Here is a 17935-nt window from a genome sequence, read left to right as displayed (position 1 = left end):
TACGGCCTAAAGTCATTCATGTCTGAAGAGGCATCAAAAAAATAAAAAAATAAAATAAAATTGCAACAAATGGTGGGAGCCCATTAGGTCTCTTGCACTCACATTCCTGTTTGAAGGTGAAGTACTCCGTCAGGTGTCGGCACTCATGGTTCCCACGCAGGAGGAAGAGGGTGGTGGGGTGGTTGATCTTGAGCGACCAGAGGTAGAGCACGCACTGGGAGGGGTGGGGGGGGGGGAGAAAAATGGGTGGATCAGAGGTGACTGTTAAGTATGGTGCCACACATACGGAGGATTTTGGCACATTTGGAGAGACGCATCAACACACAGTGGTGAACAGGAGCAGGAATTCCCGTTGAGAGCCATTGAAATTCCAAGAGGTTGTGTTATGGTCTCAGGTATTAGAAATTGGAAAAGTCACTCCAAAGAAAGAGATATCCAACCAAATAACTAAAATATTGCAAAGACACTGAACATCTATGCACTAGAATATAATACAACAGAACATAGAACAGAATAGAACATAATAGTGATCTAGTAGAAGTAAACACTAGTGATACTAGTGCATGCCACTTATATTCGAAATGTCTTACTAAGTACCTCATCCAGACTAACTGTTACTTGATCATGTTGGGCTCACTAGTTAACATAGCGCAACTAGTTAAAGGGGACCAATTATGCTTTTCCTTATTTTCTGTCATACATATAATGTTACAATGTTGGTTGTTCATATTAGACGTGGCCAAAATGTCAACAAGGTAAACTAATGACAAAGTTATCGTAAACAAAAATCCCCCCCCCCCCCATGCTCTGCACGAGCTGACGTCAGCATGTCACAGATTTCTTTATATGGTTTGATTGATAGTGTTATCTCATCTTGTCTTAACTTATCTTAACTTATCTACTACGATGCTTAAAATAAGTTACGAAAACCGACATTCATGTAAATACTTTTAAATCGAAACAGATGATCTTTACTTTGAAGCTTGTATCGATTGCTGTATGTTTGATCGCTAATGGAAACCTTTAGAGTACAGAAAATGACGCTGTTCCATCTTGAGGAAACTGGGCGATCCAGATGGTGATGCATTCATATGCATCACAGAAGTAAACACTAGCAACAAAAGAAAAGGAATGTTTGTATTTCATATTGTTAATATTTATTTATTTGATTATCTTAATTATATATTTATTCATGGGGGGGGTGAAAATGTAAATAAATAAATACATTTGAAAAAATAAATAGATAAATAGCATCCACCCAGCTACCTAGTCCCACTCCAAACTAATATATCCGGCAAGACGCTTTGAAGTCCCTACCCCTACCCCCACAACCAACTGAAAATGAAACCCCTGAGGATCAGCGCTGTCCATCTCTTTATCCCCCCCCCCCCCCCCCCCCCGAAAAGGATAGTATGAAAGCCGGCATTTACAATCCAAACGAGCCCGCCTCCTCTTCAGGCTCCAGACGAGGCGGCGCTCATTAGTCACCGCTTTCCACTCTCGGCCCACACGCTTCCCCATTAAAATGCTGCCAGCCGCCCGCCCGCCTGCCATTAAGTCCTGAGGAGGAGGAGGAGAAGGGGGGTGTACACCAAGGTAACTGTGTGTGTGTGTGTGTGTGTGTGTGTGTCTGTGTTTGTGGGGGGGGGGTCTGGCAGGTGTTCGTTAATGTGAAATAAAATGTGTGAGTGTAGTGGTGGAGGGGGGGGGGTCTACTTAGTCTTTTCCCCGCTGTATTGGAGGTAGGGAAGGAAGGAAGGAAGGAAGGAAGGAAGGAAGGAAGTAAGGAAGGAAGGGGGCTGGGGAGGGGCAAACAGCCGCTAAATACAGGTAAGTGTGTGTCACATAACGGGGGTTGGGGGGGGCATTAGTTTCGATATTCCAATGAAATGAAATCCTGTGGATTTGACATGCGTTCTCAATTCCATCAAAGCTGTTCCCAGTCATTCCAATTCAATATCGCAATATCTTTTGAACACTAGAGCATTTTTTTGGACGTCATTGACCGCAAAACGCTTGATTTGGCAGTCGCTTTTCCCAAAACTTGGGAAAAATTGCAGGGATTGGCAACATTTATTTAAAGTATTTTTTTTAACTACTACTACTATGAAGAGTCAAATTGAATAATTTCCTATGATAATAAGCATTCTTCCATGTTGAGAAATCAAAGTGACAAAAGTTTTAATACTGTGCTTTTTCTTGGGTTCCAGTAATAGGTCTAGAAAATCTAACTTTCAATCAAACAAACACTAAATACCAAAAAAAACTGTCATGGTGGGAGGTAGTTTGTATTGAAATTACACAGACAACAACATCATCGCAAAATGTTGTAAGTAGCGTCGGACAATAGTAAGCACAAATGTAATTATAAAAGCAGGAGTTCATCCAGGTAAAATTAGGTAAAAAGATCACCTTCACCTCCGGCTTTGGCCTTACACAACTATTACATGTTTATTATCATATGTACAGTATTACATATGGCCCCAATTGACATCACAACCCGGTTTGTCATTGTTGTCCCAGCGATTTCCTACAAATTTCAAGCATTTGTTATGACCTTGAAAAAGCGCCATTAAAAACTCACCCTCGTTAAAACTTTTTGAGACAATCCGAAGCCAATTCGCCCACACGCACACCCACCCACCCACCCACACCCACGAGGAGGGTCAGTCAACACTAGCACTCTTGGATCAAAGCGAGGCGGCTCAGTAGACAAAATGAAATGAAATTAAATGGATGGATGGCTCACATGTGCTCCATTAAGACAACTGCAGATTGCCGGCCCCGCGAAGGTAAACACGCTACTTCGAGGCTGGAGTCAATCTTTGCGCTGCCATGGAAACCGCCCCGGGCATCTGTATTCCTGTATCAGCTCATTGTGTGTTGTTCGAGCGCAGCCTCCCACAAAAGGTTCCTATGGCTTTAAGTGACTTAACTGTTTGTGTTGGCACAAAACATTTTTTAATTTTTTAATTATTACGAATTTCATCAAAGAGTGCATGCGCGTGCGCGTGTGCGTGTGTGTGTGTGTGTGTGTGTGTGTGTCTGTGTGTGTGTGTGTGGGGGGGGGGACGACGACACATAATATGTCTCATTTTATTTGAAGTGGGACTGGCCGCTGTCATTCGCTATGCTCTTTCACGGGTTTCGTTTCATCTGTGACATTTCGCCTACCTCACCCCTGCCCACACCTGCCCGGGGGGGTCCATCAAAAGCCCCCCACAACTACAGACCCACCCGGGGTCTAGGAGACTGCCCAGTCTGCTGCCCAGCTTCTACAATACAAGCACAACAGCCATCCTCCCGCTTCTGTTCTGTCTACTTTGGAAAGTGTGGCTGCGTTATTACAAAACTAAAACCCTCTTTGGCCCATCATTAACATTAAAGTCCCTAAATTAGAAAAATAATGAAAAATAAACATTGAAACCCACAGCTGGGAAAAACACAATAAGGAGACATCACCATTACACAACTGTTTTGTCCTTTTACCCCCTTTTGCCTCATTGCTCTGCCTCAGGGTTTTCCTGAGCACTGTCACATATTTCTTTAATCTGAAACCTTTTTTTTTTTTTTTCTCCTCCATCTAATTTACCTCTTTCAAGCATCTTCTGTAGCGTGATTCTGTAGCAGTTTTAATAAATTTGTTGGTGTCCAGGAAAAAGTCCTTTACCTTTTCAGATTGTCCAAACGTCTCATCTACAAAATAAAGAATCTCCTCTAAAGTGTAGAAGCGATCGCTTGGACTATCTGTGTCAGCAACAGACGTACAATCTGAATCGGTTTCGTATTCCATGTTGTTAACATTTTCCTGGCTCTCAGAGAACAGCGCCTCGGTTTCCACCTCCCCATTTCCCTTCCACCCCAGACGGACTCGGTTCTCTCCGCTGACGGAGCCGGGACAGAGCCCCCCAACGCACACAGAGAAGGGAGCGCTGAACACCGAGACAGCAAAACCCGAAGCCAACAAACAATAAAACTAAACAATAAACTTAAACAAAGGTTACACTACAGGGCTCAACATTAACTTTTTGAGGCACTTGTCCTTCAAGTAAATTTACATTTCACTTGATTAGGCTCAAAGGTCATTTGTACGGGGAAAAGTGACAATAGTTTGCAAAGGCGGAATGCAGATCTGACATAAACATCCAAACAGTGTCAACATATAAATTATTCAATTTAGGAATTTTATTAAAGTGGCTATATGTAACTTTTCACCTCATCAAATCATTTTCATATAAATTTAGAATGTATATAACAATTGGCAATGCAGAGTGATACCAATGAATGTTCAGATAAGCCCCAAGGATGACCTGCTTTCGCTATTTTATTTATATATTTATATATTATATTTTATTTTTGACTGTCAAACTGAGTCAAAATGCCATTTGGATGTTGTAGTTTTTATTTGAGACATTTATTAGTTCTTAAGAGCTGCCTTATCTTTAGAGCTAACTTATATCACACTTTACACAACTATAAATAGCTGAGTAATGAGTGGCACATAACTGCCAAGTGCTGGGTGATATAGCAAAAAATGTTATCACAATAAAATATTTCATTCCATTCAATAATGATATTTATTCATATTTATGTGAAATAATATAAATAGATACTAAATAAGGAAAAAAAAAAAAATCACAATTTATTTTAAATGTTTTTTTAAATTATCATAAACAGGACAGTTAAATGTAGGGCTTCCCCTTGAAAGTCAAAAGTTTATTTTTGTTTTGTCAGTCAGTGTGCCTTACAATAACAGGACAAAACAGATACAAGCTTACAAAATGCACAGCGATAACATTTCAATGAAGAATTATAAATGAGGGAAATCATAAATATATTTCTATATGTGTGAATATATATATATATATATATATATATATATATATATATATATATATATATATATATATATATAAGCCCTGCCCCGTGCAGGGCAAAGTTCCAACAAAACTTAGCAGCATTTAGCATACTCATACAAAATTTATATCAATGAAAAATAGGGTTAAAAACTGAGGATAAAATACTAAACATTATTTCTATAAAATGAACATTGCACAGGACTTGTAAGTAAGAAGTGAACAAGAACACTCTCAGCTTACAGAGAGAGAAAGAGCGAGAGAGAGAGGGGGAGAGCGAGAGAGAGAATCACACTTTTTGAATTATTGTCCTCATTAAATTCAAGTTCTACTCTATATCACACCCACTCTGATTAATCAGATTAGAAAGCCGTGGCCTCAATTTGCCAGCGCTGCCTCAGGACACGCACAGCCAGCGTCGGTGTCAGAGCGTGGTGAACGGTGGGGACGAAACAAAGATGGCTGACGATTTTGTGGTCTGGACCACAACAGAGAGCCAGTGATGAAGTGAGCGAATATCGATAGAACGGCCAGGATGTCCCCGAGAACCACGGATTACAAGATGTAGAAATGTCTGATTATTGCTAAATGTCAAAATACGTCAGCTTCACACAGGTATGGACTTAAGTCATTCTACAGAAAAGGCGAGAAGAAATAGAAGTTTCGAAGAGGATGAGATGATTTCTAAACTATAGACGGGACAGTTGCCCCTCCTTAAACCTTAAACCGTCCCTTAACTCTTCGATCCCAAAGTGACGAAATGGGCGAGCGGCCCGTTGTCTCACCTCAATACTGAAGTATCCTCGGTCCACGTAGTCTCCGAGGAATAGATACCGCGTGTTGCTGGGCGACCCTCCCACTTCAAACAGCTTCATGAGGTCAAAGAACTGCCCGTGGACGTCGCCGCATACTGTGGAGGAGGATAATTAAGTCCATTGATGCATTTTGGTGTGAACAACCATGTTTAGACAAAAAAGGGTAGACCATAGCCATGACCATGGTAGCCATAACCTGTCAGGATGTACAAGTTGTCTGTAATAAAACTTCAAAACCTGCCTAAAGAAACAGATACACGTTATAGTACTTGTTGGGGTTGGTGTTTACTTGTTTACGTGTTTACGGTTAAGGTTAACCCTAACACAAACCCTTTTATACTTTACCTTCCGCACCAGTTTACGCTTGGGGACAGGAGATTCACATATTGATAAATTCTGCTACGGTCACAGTTGAGGTTTCAGTGCAAGCATGGAGCACATCGTTCCTTCTTACACTCAATATACTGTGTCCTCCATCTTACAAATTCCAAGTCCTTAAGAAAAGAATTGGCAGTTTGCAATTATGGGCCCCCTTTAAGGGGAGCTATTGTGAAAAACTCACTTTTTCGGTGCTTGTGCACATATATTTGGGTCTCTGATGGGCCTACTAACACACAAACTGTGAAATAAAACAACTCAGTCAGTTTTGTGGTCAGCCTATTTCAGGAAATGTGATTCGACAAGCCGTTTAGATTTGCCTCTTCCTCCTACGTCAAGGGGAGGCTTATTAGCATTAGAACCGCCCCCCATCTGAGAACTGTATCTCCACCCACTGCTTGAGAACTGCCTTCCCAGAGGTGCACCATTTTTTTCCGCAGACGCCGGACCCGCTCGCTAGCATTATATCGATGCTAAGAGCTAAGCATTGGAAGTGCTCTGTTGTTGGCTGCACAGACCAGCACAAATCTCTACATTAGCCCCCAGGCTAAGCGGCAAAAAGTATACTCTACAGTATGTGGGTGATAACCACTTTGTCTACGGGACCATGCCCCCGGAACCGGCAGGCCAACTGACCCCCCCACCCCATCCCGCAGAGGATCCGGCCACCACCCCGGGTTTGGAGGCCCTACCCCCCAGGGCTGGGCCGCTGCGACCCATCAAAGTCCAGAGGTCCCAGGCCATGTGTAATATCCAGAAATGTTCTGCTGCATTCGCAATGTTTGAACTGCTGCAAGAGCCTCTCCTTGTTCTGGATCACATTTTGGATCAAGCATGTGCAGTTGAACTCCTGCATATCCCATATCGGTTGTTTTCATGGGTAGTAGGTAAATGCTCACTGTAACCATGCTATAAACCAGCCACGGCCGGAGCCACAAACAGCTCCGCAGTAAGGGGCGTGGGGAGCAGGAGCTCATTTGCATTTAGAGCTGCAGACGCAGAAATAGCCTGGCGAGAACAGGAGGGGTATAGAGGCATTCTAAAATGGCTAAAATCCATAACCTGAGTGGCATTTTTAGAAAAAGACTGCAAAGATATGTGTTGGGGACCTCAGAGAACTAAATTAACTTGTTGAAAAGTAGTATAATATGGGACCTTTAATTACTGTAAAATCCCACCAAATCACGTTGTCTTCCGGGCGCTTGGAAAAGCAAGATGCCTAACAATACCTTTTAACAATTTGCCAAGCACTGGTCAGTGGATTGCTATGTCAATTACTCCTTCGCAAATGATGAATTACTGTGACTACTGTCTGTGGGCAAAATAGCTGCCAACCATGTCTTGTAAACGCATCGATTTGTCTTCACAAGGTAAATATCACCTACAATCCATTTCTCTCCCATTTCATATACTGTTTTATTGGTTCAGTCTCTATAACAACATTTTGAGCGAATATAGTTTCTCAATATAATGTTCGTTCCCGAACGAATTTGGTGTTTTTTCTTGGACAATTATAGTTACTATTACACTACTTTACTTAATACAAATACTATTAGCTATTACTAATTGCTATAAGATTTACAAATAAAGAGACTGGATTGCATTTGCTGAGCTGGAGTTTGGCAGTTACAGGGGCCTACGGGGGCAACGGACCGCTACACCGTAAAACCGAACACTTCTGGTTAACAAAGGCCCTTCTGGTCAAAGAACTGTTCTCCTCTTGGATAATAACGCCCTGCGGGAGGCTTACCTGTTATGGGCGCCTCCACCTCCAGCATGCATTTCTCCTGGCGGAGGATGTTGGCGCCATCATTAATGATCTTGAGGGCCACCTCCTCCTCCACGCGGCCCTCCTTCACCAGGTGGTTCCGGAGCAGCTCGGCGTTGGGCTTGCCATCCTGAAACAGCTCCTTGACAGTCAGCTTCTGCTGCGGGGGGTACGGAACAGCTGGGGAGAGGAAAGGAGAGGGTCAGCACAGTCCATCAAGACAACTCAATTATGTCTTTTGAATTTCACAAAAAAAAAACAAAAAAAAAAAAACATCTGCCTACTAGACAGAACGCGTCTGTTGCAAAATGTCCAATTCATATAGTTAAATAGGTAAAACAAACAAACTCAAATTCTGTGACAGGAGAAATCCATTTTGGTTTTGGCTGAGTGCCAAGAGATTTCATTTCCAGTTCCATTCAATAGAGATTCTGGACAATGTGGGTCCATTATTGTAGCCAATAAGTAGTAACTGCTAAAGCCTATATCACGAATGCTAAGGAAAATAATATTATCATTTGAGATCAGATGACTTTCATAGAAACCTCACGTTATTAGCAAATGGACTGCTGCATGCCACTTTCATGAATAAAGAATGGAGAAAGGCATGGAACACAACTGAATTTCAAAGGAATGGCATTGCTGAGAAAAGCCAACTGTAACCTTCAAGATCTATAACGGAAAAATGTCAGCAAGGGGTAAAGGATGTGGCAAGAGTTGCACTAAGCCGGCCGTACAGTACAAATATTGATGTCATAACGCCGCACAAGATATTAGGGTTGCGGGAATGGAATTCGAGATTCAAATGGAATTTGAATATTTGAAAAAATAACACTATCTGAATGCTGAAATTGCCATTCGATTGGATATTGTTTTTTATTAATAAATATTGATTGAATGATGATAATTGATTATAAAATGGTTTGAGATAACGTTAGGGAATCAATTCACATGTGATGAGCAAGAAAGTTCGATATAAGTTAATCCAGTTTGTTGCACAGTGAACGCACATTAGAGAGAAATATTCCCAGTAACGGTGTGCAAAGTCTGTGTCGGTGGAGATGCACGAGCGCACCGTCCTCTCCGCTGGCGTTTCACTCTGCCTACAAGGGAGAGTGCGCCTTTGACCAGAATGTCCAGTAATTCCACAGATGTGGCGATGAAAGTGGGAAATAAACCCGACCAATCTAGAGGACATTCCTCACCAACGGAATGTCCTCTAGTGCCTCGGCCTCTAGTGTCTTGGCCGTGAGAGCGCGGGCGGGATTTTTTTTCCAGGAGTGATCTGCGATCTGCTCCACAAAATACATCTAGACTAATTGTTTGCTTTGTTTGGATGAAAGATTGCTCTGACTGGAGCTGCAGAGCTGCGGAACCGTGTGCATGCCGCCTCCTTCAAAATTTGAGCATTACAATTTTTTATATATTCAAATATCAAAAATAACAAACTATACAAATTTTGAATGGGATTATAGAGGAACATCTGCAGCCCTACAAGATAGAGTTAACGCGAGTGGTTGCTATTTGCAATGCCGCGAAGGGAGGACTAAACCGCGGAAGATATTGCCGTCTCAGATGCCCGATGAGTCCACCAGACTCGGGGGACAACTTTTGCAAAGTTGAAATGCAAACAAACCATTTCCAGGCATCAGAAGACCAGAAGGCCGCAGAACTCTGATATAAATTCAGTGAGTGGTGGGAAGATCGGCTCGATGGGGCGGTGACAGAGAGAACGAACAAGCGCAGAGAGGTAGACTGCAGCGTTGTGGGCAGGTGTGAGAAGCAAAGACTACGTCTGCATTCCTAAAACGGCAGCTTCATCAACTCATCACTACACAGAAGGAGATGGCAAAGTAGAGGAGCAAAAAGAATCATAATGATGATGAGAGTCTAAGGGCCGAGCCTTCTCACCCCACCAGGCCCCATCGAGTAAAGTGAATGAGCGCTAGCTTCCTACAACTCGCAGTGACACCGACTGCGCACAGAGCACTGATAGCCGCAGGAAGACTATATGCAAAGCACGGAAAAGATTGTATGTTGTAAGTTAAGAAAAAAACAACACTTTATTAATCCCCAGGGGGAGAATTCAGGTGTTACAGCAGTCGAAGTTGACAGAAATGTAGGGCTGAATGAAATGAATGAATAACCAACAAACTAATGAATAAAATCGATTCTATTGTTCTGATTTCCGAAATCGATTAGAAAAGTGCAATATCAATGCTTTGTTTGGAAGTTTTACAACCATTTTCTACTAAATATTTACTCATTTCTATTAAATAACTCCATAGTCACAAATTAATTAGAATATTTAATTTCGGCATTAGACTGAATTTGTTTGGTGAAATATTTCTGGCATGCACACGTCATGCTGAAAGGTTGGTAGCAATTCTCATTATCTCTTAAAAATCAATATATTGATTTATAGAATCGAACAGTAAGCCATCTGATCAATATCGGGCGAATAATCGTAATCGAATAATGCAAGTTAAAAAAGATGATAAATGATCAATTCTGTTAATGTACACATAAACAGAAGTTAACAGGGAGTAGCAGCTGTGGGAGTCTCTGCACAGGTAATGGTTTAGGGAGGGAGACGAGTCTTTTTTGCCGTGCTGCGCCATCATAGCGAGAGTTTTTATTACAGCATTCAACAGAACAGCTCTCTGGCCATAATTATAAATAATAATTAATAATAACAATGATGATGATGATGATGATTTTGGCCGCAATAGCAATGGCGTTCTGGTCTGGCTCCTGGTCGGCTGACGAGCCCGTCCGCCGCTCCCCTCTGTAAGACAGACAAACGTTGAGAAATCTCCCTGCCTTGAATCAGCCCAATCAGCGCCCGTTTGGCGGCTGCAGGGAAGGGAACCGTGCTGTCGTCCGCAGCTGGTGCTTGACCACGTACCTCTTGGTCCGCTACAGCAGCTTTGTTAACTAATGAGCCCAATATGGGCAGGTGGAGGGTTTGCTAAAGTAAAGTACAAAGAGCACTATTAACGTCAGAAGCCAAGTTTAGGAGCCATGCAGACAGGTTCTGCAATGCTGTCTGACAAGGTTCAACCAAAACAAATCAGAGCCAGTCTCAACGCTTCGAATCATGCCGATTGCACGGTGCGGCGGTGGAGAAAGCGCCAGTCGCATACCGAGTGACGAGCACGTGTGGTGGCGTGTTTCTGACGATGGATTTCTCTTGACGCCACCGAGTCCAGATTTTAAACGCGTAAGAGCGGAGATTAGATCGGATGGTGCTCGTCTGATGAGCGACGCTCGTCACACCCAACGAGAGCGGAGAGGAGTGGAGAGGAGAAGAGAGCGCCGCTGCCCGAGAACCTGTCAAACCCACACAGGCCGAATCCAAACGCCATGGCGTATAAAAAAGCTTTAATGAGCTTTGGTGTGGGTGTGTTGCTAAACGGCGGCCTCGAAGTTACAGAGGTGCAAAAAGTACCTCTGTACCTGTGTTCAGTAAAGTGAAGTAGTGAAGTGCCTGTGTGTACCTCTCTACTAATTATTATTATTATTATTATTATTTTTTTTTAAGCCATCTGAGGTTGGGGAGCTTTGAAGACATTTGAATTTTAGGAAGAAGAAAAAAAAAAAAAAAAAAAAGGCTGTGGTGTCCACAGCTTTGGGAACATGTAGTAACTAATGGCTGCGTTGCCAAACACTCACAGGACACAATGGTTCATGTGGAGGCCATTTATGATACCATGGCCTAATAAATAATATGCTGGCACGAGGCCATGACAGTTTTAGGCGGTGGACTTAGGCCCCCTTTGAAAATCAAATATTGATGTCATCCCACCTCACCTTTGGAGTATCCATTTTGAACAAATGTGTTACTCTCCAAACTTAGCATTACCCAGAATGCATCTGAATCTAAACCTGGCTTATATTGATGCCATGATTTTGTTGCGATTTAAAAAACAGGTTTTCTTTGATGCATTTCCGCCCTTTTCAAATAAAAGGTCTAACCACACAGGATACGGGTTGAAAGTAGAGTGTAAACAGAGCCTTGAAACAATGACGTGAATGCGTCCATCTGACAATGATGTGTGTCAGGGCCACAAACCACAGCTTGGCCCGCGGTGAGGGAGTTGGAGCGCGGTTCCAAGTTGGCCACTCTCTGACGAGGACAAGCTGTTATGCTTGGACCGGTGTGGTATAAATAAACAGTAAGTGCTCCCAGGCCTTTGAGGCACAGCCACCAAGCCAACTGTAAGCTGAGGTACGAGCCTTAAGAACAGATTAGGTAAAGCCTCTATTAGCTGGGGCTCCCAGCTCCTGCAGCTATTTATTTAAAAGCTTTGTCACCGTGGCTAGAACCTTTATGGACTTCATTGGGACAAATCTTGACAGAAGACGATGGGAGGACAATGATGACGATGATGGTGGTGGTGATGATTATGATGGTGGTGGCCATGAGAGTTCTGGGACGGGGAACTTTTCATCTAATGGCCACAGTGATTCAAACATTCAAAACCCTGCTTGTGCTTTACTGGAATGATAGGCATTGGGTGATTTTAAGGACGGAGAGTTGCTAGAACAGCAGTGTTTCCCATACATTGATTTATTTGTAGTGGCCTGCCACAATATCAGCAATGACTGCCACATATTTATTTTCTATTTTCTTTAGTACCTAAAATGGGTTATGGCTGTAACCCGACTCAGAAGTTCGTCAGTCAAATCTGTTTCGGCCATTCGGGGGGAGGGAGGCACGAGCACGGGCATTGAGATTAATGATTTTCTATTTATTTTGGCTATATAATCAGTTTCTAACTTGCGAGATTAAGACATTCGTCTAAGAAGTATTTTCGCTATTATCAGAAGAGACATCTCTCCTCCCTCTCGCTCGTGCTCGGGAGATATGGAGGTATGCGTGAGGGGGGCGGGGCCACCTCCGTCTGCCTGCCTCTCACACGCACGAGGAGACAAATGTGCAGATTGCGCCACGATCGCCCCCTCTCCATGTGTAATGCGCAGAAAATAAAGCAGTGTTTATTCTGCACTTAATTATTTTTTGTTTTTTCTCTGGTACTAAGAGTACCATTTAAGTACCGGATCAGTAAGCAGTATCATTACCGTTAAAATCTTAACGATACCCATCCCTACTCATGCCCCGTTCCTCCAAATAAAACAACTAAAAACACACTGTTTTTAGAGGAACAGGGCACGGCTCTCCGTGTTGCTCTCTGCGATCGGGGTGCACGGAGAGCCATGTTCGATTCACACATAATACAAAAATATATTCATGATTCCCCTTATCTATAAAAAATGGCCGGTCGGAAGGAAGATTGCGGAAAGAGTTCCGCAGCTACAAAAATAACCACATGCCGTTGAATTCATGCAAGGAGATAGCGCTGTCTCTGTTCAAAGATTTTGACTATTTTAACACCTTGGGACTTCTTTGTAATGTTTACAGTGACAATTTGCACAAACTCACGGCTATATATGAAAAAAAAAAAAAAAAAACCTGCACTGACTACAATAAACATACATATATAATAAACATATATAATAGCATATATAATAAACATACTACAATAAACATTTAACACGTTCTATTTTAATTTTACTGCTCTTTTTTAGTTATTCAGATCCTTTCCTCAGGACTTCTTTGTAACATTTACAGCAGTTCTTTCAGTTTCCCCTGGTGGTTTTTGCACAGCGCCCCCTGTCTTTCAGCAGAATGTCGCAGTCTACATGGTCTCAACGGTCTACATGGCACCGCGCAGCTATATACAGTATGCTCAGGATCTCTGGTAGTGCACACGCTATGAGCCGCACGGCTCGCCTGCGACGGCTAAAACCACCTTGACGCGCTGCTGCTTTCCTCTCCCGTGCCACTCGCATTCTAACTATTGCTCGAGAGCCAAACTGCAGCAGTGCTCGTCAATGTCACGTTATGGTCGCTTAGCCAATCAGATAAAAGAGACGGGTCGTAAAAGTTTTTACGACCGATAACGTCCAGTTTATATAAACTGTTTGTAAACATATAACAGGTGAAAGGTAATTATGGACAATGGGGTTAATTCATAAAAAAAATCTCAAAAATAGCCAGATCTAAATTATTATTGTTTTTCTACAAAATAAGAATCATAAAAAAATTGCCCCGGACTTATTCAGAACTTGCATTAAAGCCCTCAAATATACTATATAGATCAAAAACACAAGTACATTTTGGGTCCTCTGTAAGTCCTCTGAGAGAGGGATCGGGCGCAATTTGCACCCTGTCTCCCTGTCGATGCGTAATGGAGACATTGGAGAGGGAGCGATCGTGTGTCCCGTAACTCTAAATATTATTTCACTCAATTTCCTTATTGAATGAAACAAAAAAAGCACCGCGCGCCTCAGTCACTCTCTTACACCCCCACCCATCAGCTACCACCACAAATAGAATCAAATTCTGTGGGAAACACTGAACAGAGAAACTCTCCAGTCACAGGGAACAGCACTGACCAACTGAATTCTGCTAAAAGTTTACAAAGACTGTAGAATTTGGTTCTCAAAGCTTAATAATTATACGACACTTCTACTGACTGGCCCTTGCGTAGGCACAGGAGCTGGAAACAAAGAACCGCAGTAACTATGCTCCATTCATCTGCACATCACCAAATGGGCAGGAAACTGGCTGCTGGGTGTGGCACTCGTAAATAATATACTGTACACTGCACATCCAACACTGTAGCCTTCAAAAGACTAAGTGAGGGGAGCATGTCTTACAACCCACAAAAGATGTCCTGTTTATATTATTAGCCTGCTGACGCCATAAGACTTGGACCTAATTAGAAATTGCCCTCATTAGCATTGATGTTGGAGACGGTTTTAATTAGACTCGGCTCCAACGCTGTGATACACCAAAACCAACACTGTCTGGCATAACAACAAACAACCCAAGACACAAAAGACACTACCATCTAGGAGATTCTGCTCACGGATGATAATGTTTCCGATAATGATATGAGCGTGCGTCTCAAATTTGTTTTCTATTGTATCCAAATTGACACAATGGAGTGGATTGAATTACAAAGATGCGGCTGGTTGGCGATGAATGGAGCTGCCCAACGCCGGATGAATCGTGAAGTCCACTTCAGAATGTCCTAATTATCACTGAACGCTCCCCATTACTCTCCCAAACCAAGCAGGGCGGGCGGCGATCCGATTGGCTCTCCTCTCCCGTCAATCTCGTGCGGCTGCCGCACACATTCCCCACTGGGTTCTGTCTGTGTTTATTTCAGGCACACAGGCCCTCGAGATGCACGCAGGGAAGTGTTCAAGTTCAATTCGATCCGAGCCGACATTGGACACGGCGGCGTGAAGTTCTGAAATATGGTTTTATGACCTGGGAATCCAATAAGGCGTGAGGCAACGAACCTCCATCCATCAGGCTACATCTGCAGCTTAAGTCAAAAAGGACGATGAATGGAGCTAAACAACCGAGTCAGCCGTAGAGCTGAACGATTTGGGAAAATAATCAAATTGCTATTATTTTTAATCCAATATTGTGATCGTGATTTAGTATGCAATTTTTTTTTAAAGTTCCTTATCTTCTGTATTATTCACTAAACACAAGCAATAAATCATTCTATAGTATGACCAACAGGCCTACCTGTTGTGATGAAATAAGCATGAATTGATATGAATAACATATCTTTATTTAACTACTGAATTGCAAAAGAAAAACCTTCAATCGCAGCAGAATATTGATTCATTGATTTAACTTCAAGACTTGTAATGGTTAGAATCTGAAAATTAACATTCCAAAAATATGCGGTTTCAGCAGAATTTTCGCGCAATCTCCTCGCCTCCCCCTCCCCACCGGGATGGTACGCTAGGCGGCCATCTATCTCGCCTATAGGAAGAGAAAGGACAGCCCTATTGGTTAGATTGTGTAACATTAACAAAACACTTTTATTTAACCGCAGGCTTTGCGATTTGAAAATTGCGTTCCGTTAAATTGCGATGTCGATTTGAATTTGATTAATCGTTCAGCCCTAGTCAGCAGGTCGTCACACAACAGTATAAGCTGTACTTAATGCCAAACTACACAAACACAGGAAAGTGAGTATCATCTTGGTGGCTACTAATGTTCTAGTATCTGGTGGGAGTCACCGAGACTTCCAGCCACCCGGCTCGGTCTCCCCCTCTCCAACATCCTCATGTTCCCGGGCCATACCGGGACCATCACAGGGGAGATTCTTTCCGCAATTAACTCACTCCCTCACGATTGGCTCACACTTCAGCATTCCTATCCCCTGGCAGGAAACCCCCCCCGGAACATCGCATTGATGCCCTTCTATGTTACAGCGAGGCACGCGGGCCGTGTTGGCAGAAGTTGTGCTCCCTGGGGAGATCCGGCTCGGGTCGGGGCTAGCCCGCTCCGAGTGGAAACAGCTTATGGATATCTCGTCCGAGCACTATTCCATATCAAACCCAGTGCGCAGGAATCTAACTTTGCTTTCTAATAACAAGAACTTGCTGGCCTATCAGGATTCATAGTCTTGCCATGCGTGGCAGATACACACCCCTCTCCCCTATGCTGAAAAACCCCTGATCACCTTTACGGGACCACAATACAACTTAAGAATCTCAATCAATGGACATTGGATGAATCCTCCCAGCCCATATCACGAACCAAGTCCAAAACGAAACACGACCATATGTGAGCACTTCTTGAATCTTCATGGTCACTCCCTGGTTCAGCTTTGTTTACAGGCAGCTGAGCGTCTCCAACACAAGAGCTAGTGATATGAGTCCCAAAGAGTTGCGTCCGTCCTAGGTGGGATTACAGTAGTACGTTGACAAGTACTTTGGCAAAGACTCAACGGCCTAATTTGGACAAATGAGACTTATACTACTGTAACATCAACACACCGCAGAGAGGCAGAACCAGATAGACAGACAAATGGACAGATATATAGTTTAAACAGATAGCCACAGGCAGACAGATAGATAGATATACAGTAGATAGACAGATATAGATAGATAGATACTGTAGACAGACAGACAGACAGACAGATAGATAGATATACAGTAGATAGATAGATATAGATAGATAGATAGATAGATAGACAGACAGACAGACAGATAGATAGATAGATAGATAGACAGACAGTGGTGATCATGGTTAAATAGGTGGTAGATAGATATAGGCTATACAGTAGATTTATAGATCAAAAGTATACCTCCAAAAGCCACAGGTGGTTGAGTTGGGATTGGCTGTACGATTACAGAACACACACGACAGATACTGTAACAGATCACGGACCTCTCGACACTCACCCTTTACGAGGCGCTCTGTGGTGGACTGTTTCTCCTGTTTGTCTTTGTCTTTATCCTTCCCGGACATGTTAGCGAGCTAGCTGCTGCTGATTTGAACACAGGCTCACGGGCTAAACGCTACGAAGCCACATTAACGTGTCCGCCTCGCACCGGAACGCAATCTGACGAGGAGTTGAAGGAAAACAATCCACCGGCAAAGCTAAGGGGTTGTCTTTGGCATCGACGGAGCGGTCCCACGGCACGGCGCACCGGACCGTGTCCCCTCAGATTATCGTCTGACAGCGCCGACGGACTTCCTACAACGCGGAGGGGCTGGGGTGACGTAGCTATGGAAACGTAATGCTGCGTTCCGTGGGCGGTCAGAAATCGGTCATTCATAGGCGGCAGACCCCGACTTCCAGGGGGAAGGCGTCCTATCGTTCCCTCCGTCCAAAGGAGCGCGGAAGCCTCTTCGTGAATTTGTGGGGGTTTTCTTTCTGGGGGAAGCGTGTGAATTTTAAAACGACAGTTCGCTTAAAATCAGTTCGAAAGGTTTTTAAATAAAACATATATATATATATTTTTTTACGGGGAACGGTGTGTGTTGCCGTGGTGCGAGATCTGTCGTCTCTCCATCTCGGGCCACGGCGATTAAAGCGCGGTTCAAATTCTGATTTTAATGGCCGTCCCCGAGCACTTCTCTCAGTCGGCGAGTGGTTCGTCCCCAGTTACAAACTCAAAGGAATACAGCAGCGATGCTACGTTCCCCGAGAAGTCGAAAATTGGTAACTCCGTGTCGGTGGTCCCACGTCCGAGGGAAACGTGTTCTTAATTAGCCTCTGTTCGGGAAAATA

The 17935-nt window shown here is 43.3% G+C and overlaps 1 protein-coding gene across 1 annotated transcript in view; it reads right to left on the bottom strand.

The window, feature by feature from the left end:
- The window catches only part of ppp3cca (protein phosphatase 3, catalytic subunit, gamma isozyme, a), a 45888-nt gene extending 28503 nt beyond the window's left edge, over positions 1 to 17385 (bottom strand). The window contains exons 1-4 of the mRNA XM_080004396.1: positions 17103 to 17385; positions 7800 to 7997; positions 5642 to 5766; positions 103 to 214 (exon numbers count right to left, since the gene is read on the bottom strand). Of these exons, the coding sequence (XP_079860522.1) occupies positions 103 to 214; positions 5642 to 5766; positions 7800 to 7997; positions 17103 to 17169 (502 nt within the window). The 5' untranslated portion in view covers positions 17170 to 17385. The remainder of the gene's footprint in view (positions 1 to 102; positions 215 to 5641; positions 5767 to 7799; positions 7998 to 17102) is intronic.
- Positions 17386 to 17935: the final 550 nt, after the last annotated feature.

The sequence above is a fragment of the Zeus faber genome, assembly GCF_960531495.2.
Source record: "Zeus faber genome assembly, chromosome: 7".
NCBI classification, from domain to species: Eukaryota; Metazoa; Chordata; class Actinopteri; order Zeiformes; family Zeidae; genus Zeus; species Zeus faber.
This window is presented reverse-complemented; position numbering and strand designations above follow the sequence as displayed.